The 16545-nt window shown below is 31.8% G+C and overlaps 1 protein-coding gene across 1 annotated transcript; it reads right to left on the bottom strand.

The window, feature by feature from the left end:
- Window positions 1-12077: 12077 nt before the first annotated feature.
- Window positions 12078-16162, bottom strand: LOC118200423 (uncharacterized). Its single transcript, XM_035372396.2, has one exon. The coding sequence runs from the start codon at window positions 15523-15525 to the stop codon at window positions 13741-13743; it is 1785 nt and encodes a 594-aa protein (XP_035228287.1). The 5' UTR covers window positions 15526-16162; the 3' UTR covers window positions 12078-13740.
- Window positions 16163-16545: the final 383 nt, after the last annotated feature.

The raw sequence follows: 16545 nt of genomic DNA, 5'->3' as shown, positions 1-16545 counted from the left end.
TCATGACAAAGTCATGATTGCATGTACCACACAGCATCGCATGAAACATCGACATCATTGACATGAAATACTACATTTAGTAAGGAATTATAAGCCAAATAAAATAAAAATATATGCCCTGAAGATAAGGGTAGTGCTGGTAGATCAACTTCCAGTTCATGGTGCGCTGCGACATCCCCCCCCCTCGCACAGCAGCGTGAAATTGATAAACAGATTTTGGAATGGTTAGAGAAGCAAAGGATATGACTTTATCCATTCGTTGCAGCAATTCCACTTTTTGTTCAATGGACATCGAAACATGCTTTTGCCTTGCAGATCCTTTGGCAGCTTCAGAATCGGAAATTCTTTTTGACATAATCAAAAGCTCAAGCTTATTTTTATAAAATTGCTCTAACAGTCTGCAAAAAATGTTAAGCCGGATCCAATTCAAAGATTATGGAACAACGTAATCTGCAACATTAACTGAAATTGATAATTAGATAATTTTAGCTTAGCTTATACCGTCCATTATACATTAAACGCACATGCGTAAACATATTATGTGCATGCATAAACACATACATAAAGGTGTTATGCGCATGCATAAATGCATAATGCGTTTACACAAAGTTTGTACCTTTGAGGTCCGGATTATAGATCATTCCGGATTATGGACGTCCAGATTAAAGACTTTTGACGGTACCACAAAATAGCTTTGCATCCTCTATAGGAAAGGCTCCAATTCGTGTAGCAGATTCCAAAGCGAGACTAAGAATTTTAGCATGCACAAAGGCAGCAGGAATACACAACTGTAAACTTTTCGTGATTACGAATCTACAATCTTAAATCAATCTTAAACAATCAAGAAATACAAAATCCCGAGCATTTAAAGGAGTAAAGCATTTCCCATTATATATCGTGTAAATAAAAGAATACAGATGACAGAAACAATAATGAATGGTTGGTTTGAGAATAATTTCATACCCGACACTTGGCAGAATTCGGTTGGAGTAAAAATATATTTAAAAATACCTCTTGGCGATTTTTGGCGGTACATGGATACCGAATTTGTGCAATTCTTAGACTTGATATTTTGGCTTGTGTAGCGGCGATTTTCTTGCCAAAAATCATCGCTATACAAAGCCAAAATGACAAGAGAAAGAATTGCACAAACTCTGTATCCATGTACACATCGACCTATTTTCACTTGAAAAAATATCCCAGAACTTTATTCATGTACATATCGACTTATTTTCATTCAAAAACATCATAGAATTGCACAAACTAGGCTAAATCACCGCTACACAAAGCCAAAATAACAAGACAGACTTTGCAGATAAATCTTTGTGCTGATGATCTCATGACTTTGTCAGTAGACACTTGGAATTCACTGTTTAACTATTTTCTAAATAAATTAATTATACTTGCAATTAGAATAAGATAATTTTATTCTCCTTTTCCGTACTTATGGCTCATATTAGCCCATGTGTATTTACATATAATTAATTTCTAAATAAATTAATTTAAAATTTTTAATTATAGATTTAAATAAATAACAGAATAAAATGATTTTATTTTTAGAGAATAAAATATGCTTTTTTTCTAACTTATTGCTCATATTTCCAGATAATTTCTAATTAGAATGAATTTTTTTTAATTATCTACTTAATATTTAAATATATGGGAGTCTGGCCATTTGAAACAGGAATTAATATCTGAATAAATTCATTGTACTTCTAATATGAATATATACATTTTTTTAGTTTATTGAAAACATTTGTTTAATCTAACCAAATGCCTTTTTTCTAATTATATCCATGTATAAATACGATTAGGATTATTTAGAATATCAAAAGCACTCCTGGGCTATTTGCTTAAGGCGAGGGAAGTCTGTTAGCCGTGGCTTCACTTCAAGATGAACTACCAGTGTGCAACAGTTTTACACTTCAGCTGCTGAAAGACACCCTGTATCCTAAAAGCAGTTTTTTAACCCCTTGTAATCAAATTTATATTCAAATGTAATTATTCAAAATGCAATAAAATGATAATCTGACTTTGAAATGCTAATAAGTTAGTATAAAATATTAAACAAACATTATTCTGCTGTTTTTCTACGTCAAGCATATTTCACTGATTTCGTTATAGAGGATTTTGTGGATTAAAAGTTGGGTATATCAGTAAAAAATCTAAACCATTAGCCAAAACATGAGCATTTCTTTATTTTTTCACAAGAAACAAATAAAAGTTAAATTTTTATCTTCAAGTTGTTGAATAAGATTTATACAGGGTTCGTACACATTTCTGCACACAAAAATTAAGTACTTTTAAGGACCATTAATGAAAAAATTAAGGACCTATGAGCATGTGGGAACTGATTAAATTCAATTAAAAATTTTATTCTATGCCTGAATTTCACTTTTCTAACACCATCCTAAAAATAAAATAGATCCATAAGTAGTATGCATTATTGCCAAACGTAAATTAATTAACATAATTATTAATAAGTTTGAGAATAAAATAAACTTCATGCAGTTTATCAAGTAGCGTTAAATATTTTACAAGTAGCATTTATAATAGGTTGGACATATTTGAAAGAAAATAAGTAACGTTTACATTTTACTAATAGTTAGCTTTATGTTGATTTTTTTATGTCTTACTTTGTCACATACGTGGTCAGTCGATAGCAGAGGTTCTCAACAGGTGGTACGCAAGAAAAAATAGGTGGTACACAAAGAAGCAAAGTATTTTTAACTATTTATTTCAAAAATTAAAACCCCAACATCCTGATTGAGTTTTTTTCTCTAACACTCGTAAATTGATGCGATCTGAGCTTTTTTCACGAGTGGTGGTGGTAGTAGTACATGTTATTTATGACACTGATTCTTAAACAATATTAGAATAATTACACATTAAAAGCTACAAAACATTTATGTTTTGTAGCTTTTACATTTATGTTGAGTGTTGTTGTTACAAAACATTTATGTTTTGTAACAACAACACTCAACAAAATATTTATCAGTCATTTTAATTTGAAGCCTTCCCAAACATTTTGGCTAGTTTATACCGATTTCCTTCTCTTTAAGCATATTTTCTAACAGTAATTAGAGATTTGTCTCAATATGCAAACCAATGCTCTCGCTACTGCGTGCTTTATCTCCTAATTTGTCAACCTCTCCACAATGTACCTATGAGGGTTTACTTGATCTGGTAAAAGTTAAATAGTCCAAAACTCCCGATAGACATGAAGCAAATTATCACTATGTCTGAAAATAACTACAATATCGGACAAAGGTTTAAATAAGCCTCTTATTTGAAAAGAACTTAGAACAAACATAAACGCATGTTCTGATGCTAACAAAGTCAATTATATCTCATGGTGACGTAATTAAACAAGAACAGTCAAATTCAAACTAAAAAGTTGGACTAGTGGTCAAAAATTATACAATTTAATTTTCATTTAATCTGGCTCAGTAACTCTATCATCTGAGGAAACAGAAATGGAAAATTATAGTAAAGGCTGAAATCATAAACAATTGCTTAATTTACATAATAATAACTGTACATATCTTTGTAGAATAATTTTCTTTATGTATTTAGTTTCTTTCTTCAGCATGTTTCTTTTTCATTTTAGAACTTTTGGATTTAATTACGGATTTCTGTTTTTCTAAAATCACTAAATGTGTTTAGAATGTATAGAAAAAGTTAATAATTTAATTTCTTTAGTAATAAGGAATTCAGAAGAAATATGAAATATATACAGTCAAAAGTCTTTAATCCGGACTCGTCGGGACTTCGGTGATTCCGGATTATAGATCATCAGTTTAAATCTGGTAAGATGGCATGCAGAAATTATAAAATTAAAAATATGAAACCGTAATTTATAAAATAATGAGCAATTATGATCTAAAGGGTATCAAAAAAAAGCTTAATATTTATTTGTTTACCTTATTAAACATTTCTTTCAACGCGCGCATGCGTAAAGCATACGTTATGCATAGCCGAAATTAGAAAATTTCAACCAGAAAACTATTTGATTTGTATTCGTGATATTTATAATGACGAGGAATTTGATTTAAATCATATCAAAGACGAAGTACATCGAGATGAATTACTACATTTAATAAGGAATTAAAAACCGAATAAAATAAAAACATCTGCCCTGAAGATAACGGTAGTGTTGACAAATCAACTTCCAGTTCATTGCGCGCCGCCACGTCCCCCCCCCCCCCCGCGTGGAGCAGCGTGAAATTGATAAACAGATTTCGGAACGGTTAGATAAACAAAGGATAAGCCTTTATCCACTTTTTGTTTGATGGACATCGAAACATACTTTCGTTTTCGTAGATCCTTTGGGAGCTCTAGCATCGGAAATTCTATTTGACATAATCGAAAGTTCGAGCTTACTTTTATAAAATTGCTCTTACAGTCTGCAAAAAATAATAAGCCAGATCCAATTCGAAGATTAAGGAACAACGCAATCATCAACATTAACTGAAATAGACAATTAGATAATTTTAGCTTATACCGTCCGTTATACATTAAACGCGCAGCGAAAACGTATTCTGCGCTTGTGCACACGGAAATGCGCAGTCGTAAAGGTCTTACGCGCACGCTTAAACGCCTATGCGCATACGTCAACGCGGCACATGAGCAGAAAGTTTTTAGCTTTGAGGTCTGGATTATAGATCATTCCGGATTATGGGTGTCCGAATTAACGACTTTTGACTGTATATGGTAAAGGTCAGTTACAGAGCTGATGGGGCAGAATTTTTAGAATTTAGTGACACACCAAACAACAAAATCTAGAAATGACAAAACTTTTAGAATTTAGACAGGCATTGGAAGCAGAATTTAGAAAGGCACTATGCAGTCGAATTTAGGATCCACAGATATTGCACCAAATGGAAAAATGTGTATGATGCATTAATACATATTAGATGGATCTTTTAAATTGTAAGTTTTCAATTTTTTTATTAATAAAAAAAAAACCCTTTCTATAATGCCTGCCCAAGTGATACGATTAGAAGCATTTTTGATATTTTCCATGCTTGTGTCTAGTGAAAAGTAGAGAAAATAAAGGGAAGATAAACATATTAAGAAAAAGATTCTAGTATCAGGAATAAAACACTCAAATATTATTCATATCTTCATTGTTCTTCCAGACGTTCTCCAAAAAGTAAGAAATTCATCACAAACATTCTGCAAAATACATCCATTACGCGTTGAAACCATGAAGACATTTTTCACTTTGTCACATATTTCTCGAATCTTCTAGAATCGTGGGTCTATAAATCTTGCTTTCAAATCCTTCTAAATTTTCCAAGTTGCAATGTCAAAAATACTAAAGAAAAATTATCCCAACCAATTCTGTAACAGCAAAAAGCCAGAAATAGTTTGAAAAAAAAAAAAAAAAAAAAAGGGAAAAGTGTAAAATTACTTTTATAGATGAAACTGATGCATATTCTGAGAATTTTGAATATTCCAAGACAATTGTACATGGGAAAAACGCTTACTATGAAAAAATTAAAAAGAAGATATTTTTAATTAATTACATAGAATTTTGTTTTTGCTAAGAGTTGTTTCGTAAATTGTGCTTTATAGCATTATACCTTGTTTATTTTTCAGGTTCAAAATATTGTATAATAAGTTGCCGAAATAAAACTTTATAATATGACAGCAGAAAATAAAAATGTTTTATTTTAATGTTATTTATCAAAGTTATGATGGTTTTTAAAAAAAAAAATCGTCGAAAATTCTGATTTCAGAATTAAAAATTTTCTATAGAAACTGGTCTTAAAATCGCCAAAATGTTGACAAGTCGCCAAATTTAGAACTGTTTAATAAATGAATTCACATTCCAAAAAGCGAAAATTGTTTAAGAGCTTTTTATTACAATAAATGGATTTCGAAATGCTTATGTTTAACTTCTTGCTTAGAAACTCGAGTATCCCGTCATTTATATTAAAAATAGAAACAAATTATAACCCATGAACCTATTCAAAAGATAACCATATTGAATCGCCAAAAATATTCCTCCAAAATGCTAATTCATACTCAAAATGGCAGTCGTAAAAACACACAGAAATTTCAAATGATTAAAATTAAGGACCTCCTACTGATTTTGGCCAAAATTAAGGACTTTTAAGGGCCAAAAATCGGTTCCAAAAAATTTAAGGACGCTTAAGGACTGTACGAACCCTGTTTATATTTATAGATTTTTCTGATACGCTACTCATGTTCATGTTTAATAGTAATGAATGTAAAATGAACTGAAACTTCAAATAAGTAAAACATAGAAATCTTTGCATCACTGTATTTGCAACAATGCATAACTAAAATACATTTGCCGACCACATAAAATTGCTTCAGGGAAGGAGGGGGCTGCCAGTTTGAAACCACTGTTATAGACAATATTCAAATTGCGAAAAAATAATATTTTAGGATTTAACTTTTCATAGAATAAATACAGACCAATTCAAATAATCTTATCCGATTCCATTTGATTAGTCTCTTTCTGAAACAATTGCATAACGTTGTGAAAAGCCATGTAATCTCTTGTTACAAATCTTGTTTCTCTGCAGTTATGCAATTCAGGATTACATTTCTTTGGTTACCTACATGAAAACTATTTTCGCACTTAAACAAGGAAAAAGATAAAAAATAACCTTATTAATCGAAATTATCTATATTAAAGAATCCGGAATGTAAAATATAATTCTGACTGGATGATTCAATATCCTGGAATACATTTCGAGGATGCAATATTATTGTGGAAGTGCATGCATATTTTATTTTTTTTAACTTTCATTAACTATGTGATATATATCGCATTTTCGTGATCATTACTGCATTTATATAAAGAACATGTTTTTAAACATATATAACTATTATTATGGATAATTGTTCAAATTAATGGTAAAACTTAAAAAAGAGAAGTATCATGTTGGAGTTATATATAATCATAATATAAAATACTAAGATGAAAAAAGGTACGTAGATTTACTTAATCACAACAGTAACTAACCGTTTACCATTTATTCTATATGCATGGTTTACCATCTCAATGCAAATGCTACACTGCTTTGCATTACGCAATTTTCGCCCAGCAGAGCTTTTCCCCCGATATTGGGTTAAAGAGGGAATTTTCGGAAAGCGCTTTTTGATGCCATTTCCCACTTGGTGTCAAAAAATTCCTCCCAAGGATATGTCGATTTTTTGCGATTCACAATGGAAAAATTTGCGCAAAGTGCCGCATATCTGAGTTTTCACCTTGACTTTATCCATGTACACATCGACCTATTTTCACTTAAAAAAACATCAGAGAATTGAACAAACTAGGCTTTGCGCACTCCCTTGAGTTTGTCCATGCACACATCGATATATTTTCACTTAAAAAGTCAAAGGAGCACCCAGTTCTACAGTAGAGGCAAACAAAAAATACATTATCTCAATAAACTACATTTTAAACCAAATAATAAAATAACATAAAAATGGAAAAACCTGTTATACATTTAGCACTACACGAAGGAAATATCCACTTACCTTATTTAGAAGTTCTTTCGTCTTCGGCGTGTGGAAAAAAAAGTCACAATATTCTTTAACAACATCCAAAAACTTCCTAAAATTATCTGAACTAGAATCCATATATCGACGTCGCCACATAAATTTACAAATATAAAAGTAAAAAATATCATATGTTGTTGCAGACTGTCCGGAAAATGGCTACTGTGTAAACCTTCATTTACATACCAGTCAATTAATGCTCTTTTCCCTTTCGTTCCAAATCGTACAGAAACTTCAAATTAATCTTACTACATTCAGCCATTATACCATCCACACAATGAAACAAGTAATGTACTTCATAAGCAACACACACCACAAAAGCCCTTACAAAACATCCCATGCTTCAAATTTTCCCGGAATAATGCAAACGATTGCATCATAATAGGATTTTCATAATATTCAACTACTCAGGTTACCATAAATAAAACAACAACTTGGTGTTAAACGAAACAACAACTTGGCGATAAATGAAACACCAACTTCGCGATAATACAAAAAGTACTCTAAAGTCAACTCTCACCTTCAGTTTTCTACCGAGGCTTACATGTAGTTGGTTTACCTGATGACACAAGAATTTTCCTGACTGTAGGCAACTACAGTCAAAAGTCGTTAATTCAGACACCCATAATTCGGAATGTTCTATAATCCGGACCTCAAAACTAAAAACTTTCTGCGCATGCGCCGCGTTGACACATGCGCATAGGTGTTTACGCGTGCGCGTAAGACCTTTTACGACTGCGCATATGAGCGTGCGCAAGTGCAGAATACGTTTTCGCGTGCGCGTTTTATGTATAATGGACGTATAAGCTAAAATTATTTAATTATCTATTTCAGTTAATGTTGATGATTGCGTTGTTCCTTAATTTTCGAATTGGATCCGGCTTATTATTTTTTGCAGACTGTAATGCAATTTTATAAAAGTAAGCTTAAACTTTCGATTATATCAAATAGAATTTCCCATATATATTTGTTAATATGTAAAGGATCTAAAGCGAAAGTATGTTTTGAAATCCGAAATCTGTTTATCAATTTCACGCTGCTCGGCGGGGGAACGCCGCCCGGCGTAATGAATTGGAAGTTGATCTGTCAACACTATCCTTATCTTCAGGGCAGATGTTTTTATTTTATTTGGCTTATAATTCCTTACCAAATTAGTATTTCATCTCGATGTGCTCCGTCTTTGATATGATTTAAAACAAATTCCTCGTCATTATAATTCGCTTCCGATAGCGAAGAAAGTGACAGAGGTTAGTGAAAACGAAAAAATTTCGATTGACAAATTAGTCGGTGTTCTCGACACAGCAATTATAGGACTTGAACAGCGTAACTTTGTAACTAAACAAGAAATTATGTCTGTTTAATAGAATTAAAGAGAAAGTATTATCACATGAAACGAAGCAACTTAAACAACTTACATTGAAAGAAATGTTTAATAAAGTAAACAAATAAATATTAAGCTTTTTCTTTTTGCAAATTTTGATACCCTTTAGATCATAATTGTTCTTTATTTCATAAATTACGGTTTCATATTTTTAATTTTAGAATTTCTGCATGCCATCTTACGAGATTTAAACTGATGATCTATAATCCGGAAAAATCGATAATCCGGAATCGCCGAAGTCCCGACGAGTCCGGATTAACGACTTTTGACTGTATTCGGCTCATACTTCACTTAAAATTTTAGTAAAGATCTGTACTATTATTGTGTTCTCCCAACTGTATGTCCATCATTCATCCTATAGATATCGGAATATATTTTATTTTTGAATTCACAATGAGGTTCAAACTTTGGATAGATTATGTAAAATTATATACAGAATAAAATATGCGATAAATAAAAATAAAAACCTAATTTATGCAAGAGGTGGAGACATATTATTACAGAATGGATTAAAGGTGTCTATGTACAGTGCACTTTTTTAAACTAAATTAAAAACAAAAACAATGTGAGATAATATAAGAATAGGAAACAGTAATAATAATAGATAAAATAAGAATAAAATGATTCTTAGTTAAATATAAGAACCAAGTTTCAAAATTACCAAAGCTAGGGTTAGAGTAAACTGAAGGGTACCCTTTGTATTATCACGAAGTTGTTTCATTTATCACCAAGTTCTTGTTTCATTTATGGTGAACTGAGTAGTTGAAAGTTCCGTAAATATACTTTTACCTAGAATTAGATGCTCCCTTGACTTTTTAAGTGAAAATATATCAATGTGTACATGGACAAAGTCATGGAAGTGGGCAATGCCAAGTTTGTGCAATTCTCTGATGTTTTTTAAGTGAAAATAGGTTAACGTGTACATGGATAAAGTCAAAGAATTGCACAAACTCTGTACCCATGTACTGCCAAAAATTGCCTATTTTCACCGAGGGGTACCTATATATATACTTTTACCAAAGCTAGTGATAATTAGAATTAAAGTGTTAACGAGTAAGGAATGACCTTTCCCTTTGCAATCCAGTGTGCTGAACACTCAACTATGACAATCATTTGCTAGAAAAATAATGGAACAAGGCCCTGTAATGGTAATTTAATTGATGTGCAATAAATAGAGGTCATATGGCCCAAGCTGTAACTGTCCTCGAAAATTTCTTAGCTGTATTTTATTAAATACTGTTTTACATTTAATTGTACTCAATTTGTTTTAGAAGCTATTAATTTTTAATGCATTTGATCCTGAGATACTTATAGATGCTTCTTGTTACACATGAAATAAAGTACAAAGTCTTTAATCCAGACTTCAGAGCTACAAACTTTCTGCGAATGCCTAAGCGCATAATGTGTTTACGCACGCACATAATACATTTACGCATGCTCGTTTAATGTATAACGGACGGTATAAGCTAGGCTAAAATTATCTAATTATCTATTTCAGTTACTGTTGCAAATTGCGCTGTTCCTTAAACTTCTAATTGGATCTGGCTTATTATTTTTTGCAGACTGTTAGAGCAATTTTATAAAAAGTATGCTTGAACTTTCGATTATGTCAAAAAGAGTTTTCGATTCTGGAGCTGCCATAGGATCTACAAAGCAAAAGCATGTTTCGATGTCCATCAAACAAAAAGTGGAATTGCTGCAAAAAATGGATATCCTTTGTTTCTCTAACCATTCCGAAATCTGTTTATCAATTTCACGCTGTTGTGTGTGTGGGGGGGGGGGAACCTCGTGGCGCGCAATGAACTATAAGTTGATCTGTCAGCACTATCCTTATCTTCATGGCAGATGTTTTTATTTTATTCGTTTATAATTCCTTACTAAATGTAGTATTTCATCTCAATGTACTACGTCTTTGATATGATTTAAATCAAATTCCTCGTCATTATAAATATCACAAATACACATCAAATAGTTTTCTGGTTGCAATTTTCTAATTTGGACTATGTGTAATATATGCTTTACCTATGCATGTGTTGAAAGAAATGTTTAATAAAGTAAACAGATAAATATTTAGTTTTTTTTTTTTTTATAAATTTTGATACCCTTTAGATCGTAATTGCCCTTTGTTTCATAATTTTAATTTTATAATTTCTGCATGCCATCTTACCAGATTTAAATTGATCCAGAATTGATTTAAATCCAGGAAAACCCTAATCCGGAATCGCCGAAGTCACAACGAGTCCGGATTAAAGACTTTGTACTGTACCAAACATTTGTAACAATTAAGGACAATTTTACACTAAAATCTACTGACACTAGTCGTGCAGTTATGTGTCTTGCACTATCAAATTAAATGAATTATTGCATCTGTGGTGTCAAAAACATGTCATATGACACCTCATGCTTGGAAGGAGTGATTTGCACACCCCACACACGATTTTCTCATTTCTGTGTGGTCTATCGCAACATAAAAAATTGTATGCCTTCCATTTAATTTCAATTATGTTTAGCAGTTTTATTTTATTTTGTAATATTCTGAAATAAAAAAAATGTAATATATGGAATTAATCTTTCATCTAAATTAAAATAATATTCTTACACAGCTATTCACTATTAGAATTCCTTTCTTGCATTAGGGTTACAATAAGCAATTTTGGTACCTTTGGCATTAACAATAACTTGATGATATTTTAGGGTCTTGATAATGGAATTGTACTGATAATATTTAGAAAAAATAGTAAAGGAAACTGTCTCAGTACTCATGAAAATTGACGGATGAATTATTTAAAATAATTTAAAATAAACTGTCTGTATGTCTCATTCACTAAAAAAAATATTTTGACATTAATGATGTCAATTTTATTTCAGTTAGTTCTTTTAATTAAATTGATTCCAAACTTTTCCTTTTCATGCATCCATTAATGAGACTTAATTATTTTGTGTTACCTTTAATGAGACAGACTGTAATTATAAAGAACTCCTAACCTCATCCTTTAAAACCTACAACCCTGACACTCCAGTATTCTCGTAATATAATGGTCCCGATAATGGACCCACACATTTTTTATTTTCCTTAATGAGAATAAATAATATTTCATAGTGTTTATAACAATTAGGTTATCGATGGTAAAAGACATTCCACATTCTATCATCATTCAATCCATATAATTTAATGCATTTTCAATGGCAGACCTATGGAAACAATATAAAACAAGTTTAAAAAGTTTTATCAATAACAGGCATACCTGTTTATCTTATTTGAAATTGAATACTTCAGCCCAAAAGTTTAAAATATAAGTTTTTTTTTTTTTTTTTTTTTTGGTTAATACCCTCAAAGCAATAAAAGTCATTGTTTCCCTTCATAAAACAGGACTCATGTCACGAAAACAGAGTCCTTCAGAAACAGAGGATGAAACAGTTCTTTAGAGATTGCTTTTTTTGTACACATCTAGCACATTCTACAGAGGACATCTGCACATACTTTTGATGATTTACAAAAATATTTTACCTAAAATTTTGATGTTTTAAATGCTCCATTTGATAACTCTTAAACTTTACTATCTTTCAACACCGTACTTTCCCCGATAACAAAGCTTTTTTCTAATGTCAAAAGGGGTATTTTATCCCATTCCTCTTTAACAGTTTTCCAGAGTCTATAGAGGATTCTTAAGTAGACATATGCACGATTCGCGTTTTACAAGTCCAGAAGCGCAAACATTCACGGATCATACATCAGGAGACTGAGGAGGGATATGGTTGAAATGGCTTCGATATCCATTTATTTTTCCATCTTTTTCCAGGAAATTAACAGAAGATATTGATGTGTGGCTGCTTGTTTTGTGTTGATACACTTTGTGGGTATAGAGAAGGTATTTCATATTTGAGAATTGAGTATAAAATGTTCCTGCAATGTCTATTTTTTTTTTTTTTTTTTTTCCTTTGATGATAATAAATGGATCTACTTTTATTGTGATCATTTAAATAAAGCTAAGATTCTTTAATTGTTACAACATTTTTCCATTTTTGTTGAAATAACTTTTCCTCATAGAGAATTCTGCAGCACGTCTTGCTTTCACGGAGAAAGATGAGCCACATTGAATTTTTACACCTTTTTAACACACTTTTTAACTTACCAGCATTAATAATTTTATTTATACCTGACACTGAGCATTTAAATGATTATGCAACAGTGCTTTGAATTTGTGGATTTTTCTTTTAACATTAAAGTTCTTATCTTTGCAACATTTGAAAGCATTCAGCTTTTTCCTTGGATATGTAGTTTTAACAATTTTCCTCCTTAGAGCCATACTTTGATGTTTTTTTCCTTTGCTATTGACAATATTATTTATTGTTGCTTTAGATACCAGAAAAACATGGCTTTAACAGCATTTTTGAATGACTAGACATGAATAATTTTCTCCGGAAACCGCACACATTGCTTCTTAAGAAGTGCTATTATGCAAAAAAATGAAACTGTTATGCAACAGATGATAATTTATATTTTCAAAAATATAGTGTCGTAAAAAAAAATCCAAGCATGCGATTTTTTTTTTTTTTTTTTTTTGTATAGCAAAGCAAAGTCACCTAAAACATGTGCAAACAGCTTTAGAATATAGTCTTAGTCTTCTTTCAGAATACATCTCCTTGATAACATAACTAATCTACTATTGCCTCAAGAATGAGAAGTTTTGTCCTTTATATAGATAAACATGTTTCTTCAAATACTTCATATCTTCAAATGGTTTGTTATATTCATGATTTGTTACATGCATGGTATGAATCTATGCATCAGAACTCATGATTTGTTATGTGCATAGTCATGATTTATTAGATACTAACCTTAATATCAGAACTCGATGATTTGCTACATGCATAGTATGAATATGCTTGCTTAAATTACACTTACTTCTCCACATGTGAATACGCTTATGGTTGTTTAAATTAACCTCTTCACTAAATGACATTTTACATACTTCACACACATGAGATTTCTCTCCTGTGTGAATGAGCAGATGCTTGTTTAAACTGTATTTATGGGAAAATGACTCCTTACACATTTGACACACATAAGGTTTCCCTCCAGTGTGTATAAGCATATGATTCTCTAAAGCACCCTTTTCACTAAATGTCTTCTTACAAATTTCACAGTTGTGAGGCTTAACTCCTGTGTGAATACGCATATGTGTGTCTAAATTACACTTATTTCTAAATGACTTCTTACATATTTCACACACATGAGCTCTCTCTCCTGTGTGAATAAGCAAATGCTTTTTTAAACTGATTTTATGACGAAATGACTCTTCACATATTTCACACACATGAGGCTTCTCTCCAGTGTGAATTAGCATATGACAGTCTAAATTACCCTTTTGTCTAAATGTCTTCTTACAAATTTCACAGCCGTAAGGCTTTTCTCCTGTGTGGGTAAGCATATGCTTGTTTAAATTACACTTACCTGTAAATGACTTCTTACATATTTTACACACATGAGGTTTCTCTCCTGTGTGAATACGCATATGTGTGTCTAAATAGCGCTTTCGACTAAATGTCTGCTTACAAATTTCACAGCAGTAAGGCTTCTCTCCTGTGTGGGAAAGCATATGCTTGTTTAAACTGTTTTTATGACGAAATGGCTGCTTACAAATTTCACACACATGAGGCTTCTCTCCAGTATGAATAAGCATATGAATGCGTAAAGTACTCTTTTGGCTAAATGTCTCCTTACAAATTTCACAGTTGTAAGGCTTCTCTCCTGTGTGGGTACGCATATGCATGTATAAAGCACACTTACTTCTAAATAACTTCTTACATATTTCACACATATAAGGTTTCTCTCCTGTGTGAATAAGCATATGTTTGTATAAATAATGTTTTCGACTAAATGTCCGCTTACAAATTTCACAGCAGTGAGACCTAAGTCCCGAGTGAATACTCATATGTGCATCTAAATAAGGCTTTTGACTAAATGTCTTCTTACAAATTTCACACTTGTGAGGCTTAACTCCTGAGTGAATAAGCATATGTGTGTGTAAAGCACCCTTCTGAATAAGTGTCTGTTTACAAATTTCAGAAGCCTTCTCTCCTGTGTGGGTAAGTATATGCTTGTTTAAACTGTTTTTATGACGAAATGACGCCTTACATATTTCACACACATGAAGTTTCTCTCCTGTGTGAATAAGCAGATGCTGGTTTAAACTGTTCTTATGCCGAAATGGCTTCTTACATATTTCACACACATGAGGTTTCTCTCCTGTGTGAATAAGCAAATGCTTTTTTACACTGACTTTATAACGAAATGACTCCTTACATATTTCACACACATGAGGCCTCTCTCCAGTGTGAATAAGCATATGCCTGTCTAAAGCACTCTTTTTATTAAATGTCTTCTTACAAATTTCACAACTATAAATCTTCTCTCCTGTGCGCGTAAGCATATGCTTGTTTAAATTGTTTTTATAACGAAATGGCTTCTTACAGATTTCACACACATGAGGCTTCTCTCCAGTGTGAATAAGCGTATGACTGTCTAAAGCACCCTTCTGGCTGAATGATTTCTTACAAATTTCACAGTAGTGAGGTTTAAGTCCTGAGTGAATACGCATATGTGTTTAAATTACCCTTTTGACTAAATGTCTTCTAACAAATTTCACAGTTGTAAGGCTTAACTCCTGAGTGAATAAGCATATGTGTGTCTAAAGAACCTTTTGACTGTCTGCTTACAAATTTTACAGCCGAAAGCCTTCTCTCCAGTGTGGATAAGCATATGCTTGTTTAAATTGTTTTTATGAAGAAATGACTGTGTGTGATTAAATGATTTCATACACACTTCGCACACATAAGGTTTCTCTGGTGTGAGTAAGCATATGTTTGTTTAAATGGTCTTTACTTCTAGTATATAGTTCTTACATACTTCACACACGTAAGGTTTGTCTCTGCGTGAGTAATAAGTGCATGCTTGTTTAAGCGTGTAACTTGCATCATAATTTTAAAATAATCATTAGTACAAACTATACCTATGGTGCGGCAGAGTAATATCAGTTTCAACGAAAACACACTTTAATATCATGAAAGAACACAATAACTAGGGTCGTCTGAATCATTTAGTTATCAGGACTGCGTTAACTGTTCCTGCACGTAAGTTGACTCGTCGAAACTGTTGTATGAATACGAATTGAAGCATTTATTTTGGTAATTTATTTGATTATACTTTACATTGAATTATAAATGTCGAAATGTGTTGCCATGGGCTAATTACTAAACTAGACCAAAGAATAGCATTCTTTGACTAGACTGACAAAAGTCTAAGTGAGGCTTGTTTATGTGTCGGGCAATATAAACTAAAAATATATAAACATTAAAATAATTCTGTCAAAAGAATAAATAGTAAAGTTGTTGCAACTCTCAGGGCTACAACGTGCAGGTTACATATTAAATAATTGCAGCAGGGATTATTAATATAAAGATTTAATATGGATATCTCACACAAGCTGAAAACATTACATTACTCTATCAAGTGCATACATATAACTGAGTTAAAAAGGGAATTTCTCCGCTTAGTTCGCAGTTAAAGAAAAAAAAATAATAAAAAAAAATAGTTCAATCAGATGCGGCGCTCCTTCTGC

Source organism: Stegodyphus dumicola, chromosome 11, assembly GCF_044657685.1.
Source record: "Stegodyphus dumicola isolate Sdum_Otavi_A_Nest chromosome 11, ASM4465768v1".
In the NCBI taxonomy this organism is placed as follows: domain Eukaryota; kingdom Metazoa; phylum Arthropoda; class Arachnida; order Araneae; family Eresidae; genus Stegodyphus; species Stegodyphus dumicola.
The sequence above is the reverse complement of the archived record's forward strand: the minus strand, read 5'-3'. Positions and strand labels throughout refer to the sequence as shown.

Excerpts from the sequence above, each read along its gene's own strand:
- LOC118200423 (XM_035372396.2), bottom strand. The coding sequence starts at position 15,525 with ATGCGTATTCACTCAGGACTTAAACCTCACTACTGTGAAATTTGTAAG.